The sequence below is a fragment of the Stomoxys calcitrans genome, chromosome 2 (genome assembly GCF_963082655.1).
Source record: "Stomoxys calcitrans chromosome 2, idStoCalc2.1, whole genome shotgun sequence".
Taxonomy (NCBI): domain Eukaryota; kingdom Metazoa; phylum Arthropoda; class Insecta; order Diptera; family Muscidae; genus Stomoxys; species Stomoxys calcitrans.
Window position 1 is genome coordinate 198,013,394 of NC_081553.1, and position 15,514 is coordinate 198,028,907.

Sequence of the window (15,514 nt, forward strand, 5' to 3'; positions counted from 1 at the left end):
TAAGGCGTAATTTATATCCGATTTGGCTGAAAATTTACACAATGACTTCCATCATCCGTGCAAAGCATGTTCGAAATCGGCTCATTAACTACTATAACTTCCATGTAAACCAATCTTGAACTTCTAGAGGGCGCATTTATTATCGGTTTTTGCTGGAATTTTGCACAATAACTTCTGTTATGGATCCCAAAATCCATGTCAAATATGTTTTAAATCGATCCATATATAACTAAAGCTCTCATATAAGCCGATCTGCAGATTTTGCACCTTGAGCCGCTAGAGGGCGCATGTATTATCCGATTCGGATAAAATTTTGCACAATGACTTTTGTTATGACTTTCAGCATTCGTTCAAAATATGGTCTATATCGGTTCATAACCTAATGTAGCTCCCATATAAACCCATCTTCAGATTTGTCTTATTAAGCCGCTAGAGGGCGTATTTATTATCCGATTCGGCTGAAATTTTGCACAATGACTTCTGTTATAACTTTCTAAATCGATCCATAACCTCATTTAAGTCTTTCTCTTGATATGACTTCTTTAACCTCTAGAGGGCGCAACTATTATGCGATTGGGTGAAATTTCGCACAAAGACTTCTGTTATGACTTACAAGATTCGCGCAAAGTACGGTCTAAATCGGTTCATAACCTAATGTAGCTCCCATATAAACTGATCTTCAGATTTGTCCTCTTAAGCCGCTAGAGGGCGTATTTATTACCCGATTCGGCTGAAATTTTGCGCAATGACTTCTGTTATGACTTCCAACCTATTTTGCATTCGTCCAAAATATGGTCTAAATCGGTCCATAACCTAATATAGCTACCATATAAATCGATCTCTTGATATGACTTCTTTAACCTCTAGAGGGCGCAATTATTATCCGATTGGGTTGAAATTTTGTGTAATGACTTCTGTTATGACTTTCAGAGCAAAGTATGGTCTGAATCGTTTCATAACCTATTGGGTTGCCCAAAAAGTAATTGCGGATTTTTCATATAGTCGACGTTGACAAATTTTTTCACAGCTTGTGACTTTGTAATTGCATTTTTTCTTCTGTCAGTTATCAGCTGTTACTTTTAGCTTGCTTTAGAAAAAAAGTATATTTGATTAAAGTTCATTCTAAGTTTTATTAAAAATGCATTTACTTTCTTTTAAAAAATCCGCAATTACTTTTTGGGCAACCCAATAATATAGCTCCCATATAAACCGATCTCCATATTTGTCGTCTTAGGCCGCTAGAGGGCGTATTTATTATCAGATTCGGCTGAAATTTTTCACAATGACCTGTATTATGACTTTTTGCCTTCATGGCCTCCATGCAAAAAATGGTCTAAATCGGTCCATTACCTAATATAGCTAAGATATAAACCGATCTCATGATTCGACTTCTTTAACCTCAAGAGGGCGCATTTATTATCCAATTAGGACTTTTCACAATAACTTCTATTATGACTTTCAAGGTTTGTGCAAATATACTACAAATGGGTCCATAATCAAATATAGCTCCCATATAAACCGATCTCCAGATTTGTCTTCATGAGCCGCTAGAGGGCGCAATCATTGCGCGATTTGACTGAAATATATCACAATATCTTCTGTTATGACTTACAAGATTCGCACAAAGTATAGTCTAAATCGGTTCATAACCTAATATAGCTTCCATATAAGCCGCTAGAGGGCATTTTTTTTTATCCCATTTGACTAAAATTTTGCATAATGACTTCTGTTATGACTTTCAGTCTTTATGCCAAATATCATCTAAATCGGTCCATAACCTAATACAGCTACCATATAAACCGGTCTCTCGATATGACTTCTTTAGCCCCTAGAGGGCGCATTTATTTTCCGATTTGTCTGGGACTTTGCACAATAACTTCTATTATGACTTCCAAGATTTGTGCAAATATACTACAAATCAGTCCATAATCAAATATAGCTCCCATATAAACCGATCTCCAGATTTGTTTTCATGAGCCTCCAGAGGGCGCATTTATTATCTAATTTGGCTCGGACTTTGCACTGTAACTTTTGTTATGAGTATCAAGATTCGTGCATAGTATGGTCTAAATCAGTTCATAACCTAATATAGCTCCCATATACACCGATCTCTTGATTTGACTTCTTGAGCCTCCAGAGGGCGCTTTTATTATCCGATTTGGCAGGAATTCGCATATGGCTTCCAACATCTTTGCCAAATGTATTTTAAATCGATCCATATTTAATAAAAGCTCACATATAAGCCGATCTTCAGATTTGTCTTCTTGAGCCGCTAGAGGGCGCAATTATTATCAGATTGGCATAAAATTTTTTACATTATATTTATTTGTAACTTCCAATTGCCACTCGCAATATAATCCACAATGGTCTTTACCACGATATACCTCACCTATAAACCGAACTCCCGATTTGCCTTCTCTAACCGGTAGAGGGCACAATTACTAACCAATTTTATCTCATACTTTGCACTTGGTGATTTTTTATGACTTCTAACATTTAAATTAATACTACAAACTTTTTCTCTGTGATTTTTTCCTTTCCAGGACTTTGTGACTTCTATACCGAAGAGCATTTGGACTTTACCGATTGCCAAGCAGTCTATCATCTGCTCTCCCGCACCACAAGACAAATACGTAATCAATTGCCCGATTCCCTTAACTTTATACATTTGTGTGAGCTGCAGCGCGACATCAAAGGCTTTGATAAATTGGTCCAAAGTCAACGTCGCCTCATACGCCAAGGATGCCTGCTGAAACACTCCAAACGTGGATTGCAGCAACGCATGTTCTTCCTGTTCTCGGATATTCTATTGTATGGCTCCAAATCGCCCATCGATCAATCATTCCGCATTTTGGGTCATGTTCCCGTGCGCTCCTTACTAACCGAAAATGGAGAGCATAACTCATTTTCCATATTTGGAGGACAATTTGCCATAACCGTTAGTGCCTGCACCACCGCGGAGAAGACTTTATGGTTGGCTGAGTTATCCAAAGCTGCGGCGGATATAAAGAATAAGCCGCACACCCAATTGACGCTGACCAATCTGAAGAATTGCAGTGAGTATTTTTTTAAGGGGACTTTTTTTTTGTTTTGAACTAAGTCTTGTTTCTATGATAATAATTGTGAATAATTTTTTTGAATTTTCTTATGGCTGCCAAGAAAAGGAAGATGTAATGCCAAGTAAGAAATGCTTTCTAAGCTTCCTCAACCCTCTCTATATGAAATTTGAATTATTACTTGAGAGATTTCTTGCACCACAAGATCGTTTTTTAAAAGGTTAAAATAAGTTTCGTTATAATTATGGTCTGCTGGAAAGTCCAACATTTCATTGGCGTGCATAAAATCATTATCAGGAATCAGCAAAGTCATAAAATACGATATATGAAAACTTTTAAAAACCAAGACAATTCAACTTTAAACCTTCAACATTAAAAAACCTGACCTTTTTGTTTACAAAAACTTTCTTCAGCGCACATATACTGCCATGTTTTGTAGTCCTTACCTTGCAAATGCAAATTTGCCCATGCACATTTCATTAACGACCATGGCCATACTTCTCGCATATCAATGAGTGCTGTCCGATTCAAGTCTAAGCTAAATGATAAGGGGCTTTCTTTTTATAGCCGAATCCGAACGGCGTGCCTCTTTGAGGAGAAGTTTTTACATGGCTGCCATACCATTTTTTAAAATGGCATAGTCGCAACCATTAGGAAGGGAAAACCACCGCTGAAAAATGTTTCTGATGTTCGCGCCAAGATTCGAACCCAGGCGTTCAGCGTCATAGGCGGTCATGCTAACTTCTGCGCAACGGTGGCCCCCAAGTGTTGCCTCAACCTTGCGGATCCAGCGGATTGGCATTTGGCCGCTGTGTGAATAAAATGAAGTGTTGATCACGATTTTCCGCCATTCTTGGCTGATTCAACGGTGCCGAAACTTGTTGGTACATGGTCGGTACACGACTCCAAAACAGCTTCCAAAATGTCTCCCGATAATAAATCGCATTTATTTTGACGCCAGGCTAAATGAAAACGATTGGAGAGCGCCAATTGCCGGTTACAGCTGCCTATACCATCACTTGAGATGGAAAATTACTTCGAGTGACCGCACGTGCTCAAATTTTCCCTCGTGCGCTCGGTTAAGTAAATGCTATCGGTTTACGAAATTTTTTCATCACGATGTTTGAAAATTGACCACGTGCTTTGGTGCAAGATAGTTTGCCTTTTTGATTGTCACTACGGCGTCGATTTTGTTTAATTCGGCCTTCACTCGTTGAACCATTTCAAGTGTCGTTGCAGTTTTTGGACCATCACTACGGTGTTTGACAACGCTGCCAGTATCATTATAACGATTTATGTGATACACAAACGATTTGTTCACTTTGAGGTATTTGAGTTCGCCAACAATAGCCAGTTGTTATTTCCCAGCCAAATATAATGCAACCACAATTGAACTCCATCGCAAATTACTTCTTTTTAAGTACACTCTGATGGAAATGCTTTTGGTGACCAGTAAATATTCCATTAGGGAAGACGCAATCTTCTGACGTATCAATGAGTGATGTCCAATTCAAGTTAATGCCGAATCCGAAGGGCGTGCCACAGTTTGACACCTTTTTGACGAGAAGTCTTTACATGACATAGTACCTCATAAATATCACCAGCATTAGAATTGGATAAGGCGCCCCTATAACCGAGTTAGTATAGTGCTCCGAAAGCCAGTGCGAGGGTCGTTGGTTCGATTACCACCAGAGGCCTTGGTTGGTCACTACTGTGGTATCACAGTGGAATAAAATTGTCTAAGCGAGTCTGTAAAGGAGCCCCACTCTTACCTTAAACCTAGGGCGGTAAACACAGCTCCAAATCTTTTCCTAGAAAGAAAGAGAAGAAAAAGAAGATTTGAGAGCTCGAGTCAAATTCAGAGGTTATACACAAAAAAAAAAGAAACAGGATGAATGGAGAACCGGATCTCGGAAATATCCCGTCCCGGAATTAACCGACCTGTCAGAGGTACGTTCGCAAAATCACCTAGAACGCAGAAGAACCACCTCCACAAAAAAAGAGATCTTGCGTCCCTGCAGACTTGGACATGAACAGAGCAAGTGTTCAATAGTCTCGTCCTCATCAAGACAACTCCTGTAGAGGTCATTGTAGGGTATTTCCATATGCGCAGCCATGCGGCCTATGGGCCAGTGTCTAGTTATGACCCCTGTTAAGGTACTCAACGACCTCTTATCGAACACCAGTAACTCCTTCATCCTTCATCCTCCATCATACGATGATAGGCCAGAGATCCCTAGTGGTCCGGCAAACTATACGCCGAGTCCCATCTTACCACCCTCGCCGTTCTAGCAAGATCACCTACAGCGCAGAAGAACCGCCTCCCCAGAAAAGGGAGCCTGCGTCCCGGACATGAACAGAGCAAGTGTTCAATAGTCCCATCCTCATCAAGACAACTCCTACAGAAGTCATTGTGCGGTATTTCAATGCGCGCCGCCATGCGTCCTATGGCACAGTGTCTAGTTAAGACCCCTGTTAAGATATTCAGCGACCTCTTATCGAACAACCGTAACTCCTTCGTCCTCTTTCGGTTGATGAGAGGCCAGAGTGCCCTAGCGGTCCGAGAACTAACCGCCGAGTCCCATCTTGCCACCGTCGCCGTTCTGGCCGTCTAATCTACCATGTTCATTAGCTCGACAATGAGCGCGTGGGCAAGACCTGCGACTGATTCGCACGGCGTAGATGAACCTCTGCTGGCGCATTCGTATGCTCTCATATTTTCTGGAATACCTTCATGTCCGGGAACCTATGTACTCGTCACATCGTGGACTTGGAGCCTATCCCGTGACTCCAAAAAATCAGCCACATACCTCGATCTCACCGTCCTCGAACCCAAGGACTTGACATTCTGTCCACATAATCATGAGTTTTGGAGCGGTAAATCACGTACCTGAATTTCCTTTTCGGCTAGTGTAACATCACATTCCTCTGCTAGTGTAACAGCACAATCCTCTTCCGGCATTCTCAGAGACATGCCGATATTGAATGCGTCGGAGGAGACCCCCAATCCAGTTCCTGACTCCATCTCGAAGCCATCAGTGAAGAACCAGGTCTCATCCTCCTCAAACACAGCATTCACCCTCCTGTATATCCTTATGCCAATCGGTACCGGTGCCAAGTAGTCTGAGATCCTCCTCAGTTTTTCTCTTCGCATCCATAACACCCAGAATGGAACTGTGGCCTCTGCTATCCTGCTGCAGCATGCCGAGCTCCTTCAGCCTAAGCGCGATCTTCGCGGCGCAGTTCCAAATATAGACCCCAACGGGCTGCATATCCAGCATTGCCTCCAGACCGGCCTGTGGTGCCGATTTCAGTGCTCCCGTGATTATGCCGCAGTCCAGTCTCTGGACCTTTTCGAATTTCCTCGTACGAGTCCTCTTATCCACGGCCCTCCACCATACCAATGCCCCGTGGGTTTGAACTGGTCTGACAATAAATCATCTTGGGCGTTACCTCCACTTCGTACCGATCATCCTTCTGCAGGAGTAAAAAACGGACAGTGTCTTACGAGTTTTTTCCTCCGTATTCCTTTTCTAGAACGCCTTTGAATCAGGGTAATTCGCCTCCTTCTACAGCTGTAGGGTGATGCCTTCCAAAGACAGGAATCTGAATCACGTTCTTGTATCTGCAAGTCGAGAGCACCAGCTCCGTCTTTCTGGTATCCCATCGCGACAGTCTCCTCAGTGATCCTTCCATGATCTCGCTGATCGTCGACAGAAACCTTCCGTCTTTCGCATAGGCGATTATTTCGGCGCCATCTCCACCGAGATCCAACAGGATTTCATTTATCACGAAGTTCCATAGAATCGGCGATAACACTTCTCCCTAAACCTGCCTAAACCTAATGTCAGCCCATTTGGAGATAATAGGTAGAATTCCCCTGCGGTCCAAGGCGGCGACAATAGAACCTATTTCCTTGTTATTGAATGCCCCTCTATATCCAAAAAGGTCGCCAGCGTGTTCACCTTTAGCCGGAAGGACGTCTCGACCTCTCGTATCAATTCGTTAAGGGCGTCTCCGCCGACCTGCCTTTGAGCTATACCCCACTAAAGTTCTCCGACGTCAGTCCCTCTCTGACCTTCAAGTGTATCAGTTTTTCTAGTGTTTTCAGCAAACACGATGACAAACTAATGGGACTATAATCCTTCATCGTACTATGGTTTATTTTTCCCGCCTTGGGGATTACGACCACTCTGACCTCCCTCCATAACCTTGGTATGTAGGACCATGCCAGGCTCGTCCGAAACCCTCTTCTAGCCAGGGCAGGGTGACTCCAAGGGACTCCTGCAGCAGGGCCGGGATAATACCATCAGGTTCCGCCGACTTAAATGGCCGGAAAGTGCGAACTGCCCACACTATCTTCTCCTCGTCAGCAATGTCCCTGATGAGGCCATTCGCCAAGGCCGCATATGTAGGTATTGCGATATCTGGATCACCGACCTCTTTCTGGCCAACTGGAAAGTGCGTCTTCATCAGAAGTTTCACCGTCTCCTGACTATTCTCGGTTTAATTCCCGTCTTCCCTCCTCAGAGAGCTAAGCGTGGTAGGATCAATCGAGGGCACATTTCCAATTCTCCAAAAAATTCCGTTCCTCGTCTTCTTCTTGAACTTTCCAAGGGCCTCACGATACTCTCAGCCCTGTGCAGTGTTCTCTCTATCTTGACCTTATTAAAGAGCTTCCTGGTCTCCATCCTTAGTACCTCCAGCTCCGGTGACTGGTTTTACGCGGCGGTACTCGTTCGAGACATGGCTTCAAAAAGGCTTTGTTCAGTCATCCCGTGACAAGATCCACTGCGGCCTCCAGTTTCCTTGCTTCCTCCAGAGGCTCCCTAGGGGAACCCCAACTTCTGCATCTGTTCCGTTGATTTCTCCCAGTTGGCCCTTCTCTGGTTTCTTTCGTATGCCGCGACGTTCAATATAACTGAATTGAGGAGTTGGGGAAGTCGGATCGGTGATTAAAGAGAATTATGGCGAGATAGTCTGATCCCATTGAAATAACGGGCAGCCACGTCATTTAACGACTAATGCAATGGAAATGCACCATAATTGTGGTGAGGGCATCCTCATTCATCGTGAATAACGTAGAGCTAGGGCTGCCATTTCTAAATTTTAGAATTTTTACAACAATATCTCAACTCACATTGTCAATCCAAAAATAGTTCTTACATGATTTTTTTTCAACTATTACTCAAGCGTTTCTTTTTCTTTCTGAATCCTTATCGATGATAACCCCCATATAGCCTCATCCGAAGAAGGCCTCGATCTGTTAGGTTTAACCAATGGCAATGCCTCGATGACAGCCCAGCAGCTGCTCCAGCAACAACAGCAACAAAGTACACAAAACACAACGCCACCCTCGCGAAGCAATACTGCCACACACGTCTGTTGGCATCGTGGCGCCACCGTCGGTTTGGGCGATCATCTCATCTCGGCCGAAAATCAACTTTCCGGTTATTTGTTGCGTAAATTCAAGAACAGCAGTGGCTGGCAAAAGCTCTGGGTGGTCTTTACCTCATTCTGTGTGTATTTCTATAAATCGTATCAGGACGAATTTGCGCTGGCCAGTCTGCCGCTATTGGGCTATACGGTCGGTCCACCCGGCATGCAAGATGCTGTACAAAAGGAATTCGTTTTCAAGCTATCCTTTAAGAATCACGAATACTTTTTCCGAGCGGAAAGTATGCATACATACGAAAGGTGAGCAGTGAGCAAATTTTTAAGAAAAATATTTTCTAAAAATTGTTTTTTTTTCTATTTTCAGATGGTTGGAAGTTTTACGCAGTACCACTCAAACCCAAGATTTTAAAAATATACACGCCTCAGCTCATCATTAGTTTTATCGTTTTCTTATCTGAGCAAAGAGTGGGGAATTTTGGAGAACTTAAGAAAAAGGGGCCAAAGCCAAGTCACTGGTGTACCAACACTTTTGTGCAATTAACCAAGTGCATATATAATTTGTAAAGAAAATGAAAAGTCTTATAAGAAAAAAGTGCCTTAAAGTATTTTTGAAAAAAATATTTTTTTGAAAGAAAAAGAGTAGAAGAAGAAGCACGTTATTAGCATAGTGTAAAGGCCATTGCTGTTAGTTTAGTAAAAAAATGAATTTTGGTAGAAAAAAACTAAAAAAAGAAATCTTTACAGAATGTTTAAAAAAATTCTTTATCAAAAATTTTAAAAAACCAATTTTTTTAAAGAAAATTTTCTTTCATGTAAATTTTTTTTAAAGGAATTTTTTAATATCAATTTCTTCAAAGGAATTTTCAATAACAATTTCGTTTAAAAAACTTTCAATATTTTTTTTTTAATTTTTAATATGTTTTTTTTTTTTAAATGTAAAATTTTTTTTTTAATTTTTAATATTTTTTTAAAATTTTAATATATTTTTTAAATTTTTAATAAAAATTTTTATAGAAAATTTTCAATGAACACAGATGGTGCATAATGGTCCCGGGGTGAAAATAGCGTACAAGATTTTCTGATATCTGAAGGAGGGGGGCGGCCCCTCGCCCTTACCCTAATTTTCAGAATCACCTGATCTCGGAGATGGATGGTGCGATTTTAGCGAAATTTTGTGTGCTCTCTTATAGTAACCTAAAAACACAAATTTGGTATCGAAATTTCGGATCTGGCACCTAGGGGGGGCGGCCCCCTACCAAATATATTTATATATAAATATATATATATATATATATATATATATATATATATATATATATATATATATATATATATATATATATATATATATATATATATATATATATATATATATATATATATATATATATATATATATATATATATATATATATATATATACATATATATATATACATATATATATATGTATATATATATATATATATATAGACCAATCATGACAATATGGGACTCAAATGAAAGGTATTTAAGACTATAAAACATATCTTATATCCAATTGTCGGACCAAGTGTTCGGGAGACCACCCCTTCCCTAAATTTTCATTGAAAATTTTCTATAAAAAATTTTAGTTTCTTTATATAAAAATTTTTCAATAAATAAATTTTCATTAAAAGTTTTATGTAAAAAAATTGTTATTGAAAATTTTTTATAAAAAAATGTTTATTAGAAATTTTGTAAAAAAAATGCTTATTAAAAATTTTCTATAAAATTTTTTTATTGATAATTTTCTATATAAAAATGTTCATTGAAATTTTTCTATACAAGAAATTTTCATTAAAAATTTAAATTTTTTTATATAAATAATTTTCAATAAAAAAAATTTTATTGAAAATTTTCGTTGAAAAAATTTTCTATTAATAAATGTTCATTGAAAATTTTCTGTAAAAAAATTTTCATTGAAAATTTGCTACAAAAAATAATTCTTTGAAAATTTGCTACAGAAAAATTTTCATTAAAAATTTTCTACAAAAAATTTTTTGAAAATTTTCTATAAAAAATTTTTTGAAAATTTTCTATAAAAAATTTTTTGAAAATTTACTGAATATTTTCTATAAAAAAAAAATTCTGTCATAAAGTTTTCATTGGCAATTTTCTATATAAAGAGAATTTTATTTTCTATAAAAAATTTTAAAAATTTTTCATGAAAAATTTTGAAAATTTTCTATAAAAAATTTAAAATTTCTTATAAAAAAAATTATATTACAAATTTTCTTTCAAAAAGTTTTCACAGCAACTTTTCTATCAAAAAAAATTATTGAAAATTTTCTTAAAAAAATTTTTGTTGAAAATTTTGTAAAAAAAATTTTTGTTGAAAATTTTGTAAACAATTTATAATAAATTTAAATTTTTCGAATTTCGAAAATTTTCTAGCATTCCGCAGTTAGAAATTCGAAGACGATTCGTAAAATAAACAGAATTACTTAAAATTTCACATTTTATTTTTTTTTGCATTTTTTTAGCAAAAGCTAACTAACCCCATATGAAAATTTTCAATTTTTGATGCGAAAAAATTTTTCGAGTTGAGTATACAGAATTATATATACAGAAAATTTTCTAGCATTCCGCAGTTAGAAATTCGAAGACGATTCGTAAAATAAACAGAATTACTTAAAATTTCACATTTTATTTTTTTTTTTGCATTTTTTTAGCAAAAGCTAACTAACCCCTTATGAAAATTTTCAATTTTTGATGCGAAAAAATTTTTCGAGTTGAGTATACAGAATTGAAGATTATGGCAAAAAATTCGGTTTAGTGCAACTCCTATGTTCTTCAAAAAACAAGCTCAAATTCGCATAATTGATATCCACAAAACGCAAAAAAATCTAAAAAAAAAATTTCCATAAAATCTTTTGTACAAAAAATTTTCAATGAACCTTCCAATGAAAAATGTTTTTATAGAAAATTTTCCTTTAACATTTTATCTTATCAAAATTCCTTTTTCGACCGTACAAACAGAAATGGCCCAACTATTCTAATAACACAACCCATACATTCTAAATTGTGCATTTTTGTGTGTATATGAAAAATCAATAATAAAAAAATAAATTTATTATAACAAAAAAATATTTATCCAAATATGTATCGAACACACCGAATTATTTATAATAAATTTTATAAGCAACACAATCACACACTTACAAAAACAAATGTATATTTTCTATATATCCTTCTTAAATGTCTTCTAAATTAAGTTAAACTTATACATATTTTATACATAAAATTATATAGAAATTTAATTTAACAAAAAAAATTAAAAACAAATATTGTTGTCAATTTTATTCTTTAAACGAAATGTAATGATTATTGAACTAGACACGAGAAAAAAAATTAAATTTTTTTTATTTATAAAAGTCAACATATTTATACAAAAGTTGCCTTAAATCTTCTTTGTTTTTAATTCATGGAAATTATTAATTCTAAATATTAGTGAAACAAGAACAACATTCATAATCTGTTTTTATGAGTTTTAATTTTTAATATATATAACTCTGTCATTCGATTAGAAAAGTTAAGTATTATTTTCTTTTGTATGTACTGTTTAGAATAAATTTTAAAATTATTAATGCTACGAATAATCATGAGATAATGAATGGGAAACAGACAAATTTTTATTAATATTTAAAAAATAATAATGACGAATAAAGGATTTATAAAGCTATATACACATACCCATACCAAACAATGTGTTTCATTAGCCGTTACATTTTGTTACGGCCTCATTAAGACAAATGGATAGAAGGTAGAAAGAATACAGCTACACTTCCCATTACATTAAGTTAATATAAAACGCTTTAAAGAACCCAATAACCTGTAGAGCTATGGAAAACTAAAGTGGAACTTTTCCCGCTAGTCAGTTCTTGTATTTTAATGGTGCTGGACGAAGCAACACTCTTTCCCATTTCCTTGAAATCTTCAGTGTATTGCATCAAAATCGCATAATTCATATCCCAAAAATTCAAAAAAACCAACTTGAGTTTGCAATTGCTGTAACTTCCCTATTTTGGCAAACTTTACAAATTTTCAGACACCGTTAGATTCGTGACAAAAATCCCTTTCCGTAGAGGTGCTACATGAAGCGATACTGTAAAGGTTGCTATGGAAAACATGGCAAAAAGCAAGCTTTTTTGGGCGTTTTCAAGGCCAACGACGCTGTAACTCCTTCATTTTTTCGAATTTCGAATATTTTCTGGCATTCCGCCGTTCAAAATTCGAAGACGATTCGTAAAATAAACAGAATTACATAATATTTCACATTTTATTTTTTTTGCATTTTTTTAGCAAAGGCTAACCCCTTAAGAAAATTTTCAATTTTTGATGCGAAAAAATTTTTCGAGTTGAGTATACAGAATTGAAGATAATGGCAAAAAAATCGGTTTAGTGCAACTCCTATGATTTTTCTTCAAAAAACAAGCTCAAAATCGCATAATTGATATCCAAAAAATTCAAAAAATATCAACGTGAGTTTGAAATTGTTGAAACTTCGTTACTTTTGCGAACTTCAACATTCTGAGGACACCGTTGGATTCGTGAAGAAATTCTCTTTCCGTAGTGGTGCCGGACGAATCAATACTATTTCCCATTTCCTTGAAATCTTCAGTGTATTGCATCAAAATCGCATAATTCATATCCCAAAAATTCAAAAAAACCAACTTGAGTTTGCAATTGCTGTAACTTCCCTATTTTGGCAAACTTTACAAATTTTCAGACACCGTTAGATTCGTGACATAGATCCCTTTCCGTAGAGGTGCTACATGAAGCGATACTGTAAAGGTTGCTATGGAAAACATAGCAAACACCAATTTATTTTGGCCGTAAAAATTCAAAGTCGTTTTCAAGGCCAACAACGCTGTAACTCCTTCATTTTTTCGAATTTCGAACATTTTCTAGCATTCCGCCGTTCAAAATTCAAAGACGATTCGTAAAATAAACAGAATTACATAATATTTCACATTTTATTTTTTTTGCATTTTTTTAGCAAAGGCTTATGAAAATTTTCAATTTTTGATGCGAAAAAATTTTTCGAGTTGAGTATACAGAATTGAAGATAATGGCAAAAAAATCGGTTTAGTGCAACTCCTATGTTTTTTCTTCTAAAAACAAGCTCAAAATCGCATAATTAATATCCAAAAAAGGCAAAAAAAATCTGTGTGAGTTTGAAATTGCTGTAACTTCTTTAGTTTTGCAAACTTCAAAATTCTGAGGACACCGTTGAAATCGTGAAGAAAATCTCTTTCCGTAATGGTGCTGGATGAAGCAGCACTCTTTCCCATTTCCTTGAAATCTTCAGAGTATTGCATCAAAATTGCATAATTCATATCCCAAAAATGCAAAAAAAAAAAACAACTTGAGTTTGCAATTGCTGTAACTTCATTATTTTGGCAAACTTTACAATTTTTCAGACCCCGTTGATTCTTAAAGAAAATCTCTTTCCGCAGTGGTGCTACATGAAGCAATACTGTAAAGTTTTCTATGAAAAACATCACAAAAAAACATCTTATTTGGGCGTAAAAATTCAAGGTCGTTTTCAAGGTCAAACATGCTGTAACTCCTTCAATTTTTCGAATTTCGAATATTTTCTGACATTCCGCAGTTCGAAATTCGAAGATGATTCGTAAAGTAAATAGACTTACATGAAATTTCACATTTTATTTTTTTTTTTTATTTTTTTAGCAAAGGCTAACCCCTTATGAAAAATTTCAATTTTTTGATGCGGAAAAAATTTCGAGTTGAGTATAGAGTATTGAAGATAATGACAAAAAAATCGGTTTAGCGCAACTCCTATGTTTTTCCTTCAAAAATCAAGCTCAAAATCGCACAATTGATATCCAGAAAACGCAAAAAAATCTACATGAGTTTAAAATTGCTGTTACTTCCTTAGTTTTGCGAACTTCAAGGTCGTTTTCAAGGTCAAACACGCTGTAACTCCTTCATTTTTTCGAATTTCGAATATTTTCTAGCATTCCGCAGTTCGAAATTTGAAGACGATTCGTAAAATAAACAGAATTACTTAAAATTTCACATTTTATTTTTTTTTTGCATTTTTTTAGCAAAGGAAAATTTCAAATTTTCATATACGAAAAAATTTTTTGAGCTGAGTATAGAGTATTGAAGATTAAGGCAAAAAAAATCGGATAAGAATTACGCCCCGTAGAGGCTGAAGAATTCAAAACCCATGATCGGTTTATATGACAGCTATATCGGATAAGAATTGCCCCTCTGATGACTTAAGAAGTCAAGATCCAAGATCGGTTTATAGGGCAGCTGTATCAAAACATTGACCGATATGGCCCATTTACAATACTAACCGACCTACACTAAAAAGAAGTATTCATGCAAAATTTCAAACTGCTAGCTTTACTCCTTCGAAAGTAAGCGTGCTTTGGACATACAGACAGACTGATGGCAATGGCTAGATCGACTTATGACCAAATGTCACAGCCTAGAGATCAGTTCAAAAAACCAATAGCGACCACAATTTTCAAAAAAAAGATTGAGGTATCTCTATCAACTTCACACTAACTGAAGAATTTTGCCAATTTTCGATTTTGAAAAAATGAGGGGTGGGACCCCCCCCCTAATAAAATCCTGGCTACGTCCCTGTATGACATGTATAAAAAGGAAATTAAAAAAGTATTTAAATATGCTTAAAATAAGATACATATGCAAAAAAAATGTTTGTCAATAAAATAAAATATAAGAGAACATATTTTTAATGTAAAAACACAACAATTGAATTACTTTTTTATTTTAAATAAAATAAATAATATTCAGCCTATATCTATTTGTTATTATTTAAACCGAGCCTAGATAATGTAAACACGGTAAGTATCTCTCTTTATTATAAACAAATGGTCAAATTCTTTCTTTCTGGGAATCTGATGAAAAATTCACCATTTTTTAATTCAAGAAGTTTATTCATGAAATCGGATTTCCCAAACACTTGTCCGATCTGGAAAAATTCAGCACGTATACATAGTGGTCCGGAAAAAAGTACCAAATTGCTGCAAAATCGGGTG

The 15,514-nt window shown here is 36.0% G+C and overlaps 1 protein-coding gene across 8 annotated transcripts in view; it reads left to right on the forward strand.

The window, feature by feature from the left end:
- The window catches only part of LOC106092407 (FERM, ARHGEF and pleckstrin domain-containing protein 1), a 265,925-nt gene extending 256,227 nt beyond the window's left edge, over nucleotides 1–9,698 (forward strand). For 6 of the 8 annotated variants that reach the window (XM_059363710.1, XM_059363705.1, XM_059363706.1 and 3 more), the window contains 4 exons: nucleotides 2,544–3,056; nucleotides 3,160–3,180; nucleotides 8,297–8,753; nucleotides 8,818–9,698. In XM_059363710.1, coding sequence (XP_059219693.1) covers nucleotides 2,544–3,056; nucleotides 3,160–3,180; nucleotides 8,297–8,753; nucleotides 8,818–8,890 — 1,064 coding nt within the window. In that variant the 3' untranslated portion in view covers nucleotides 8,891–9,698. Of the gene's footprint in view, nucleotides 1–2,543; nucleotides 3,057–3,159; nucleotides 3,181–8,296; nucleotides 8,754–8,817 lie in introns of those variants that run through there. The other 2 variants (XM_059363713.1, XM_059363712.1) reach the window with 2 other exon arrangements.
- Nucleotides 9,699–15,514: the final 5,816 nt, after the last annotated feature.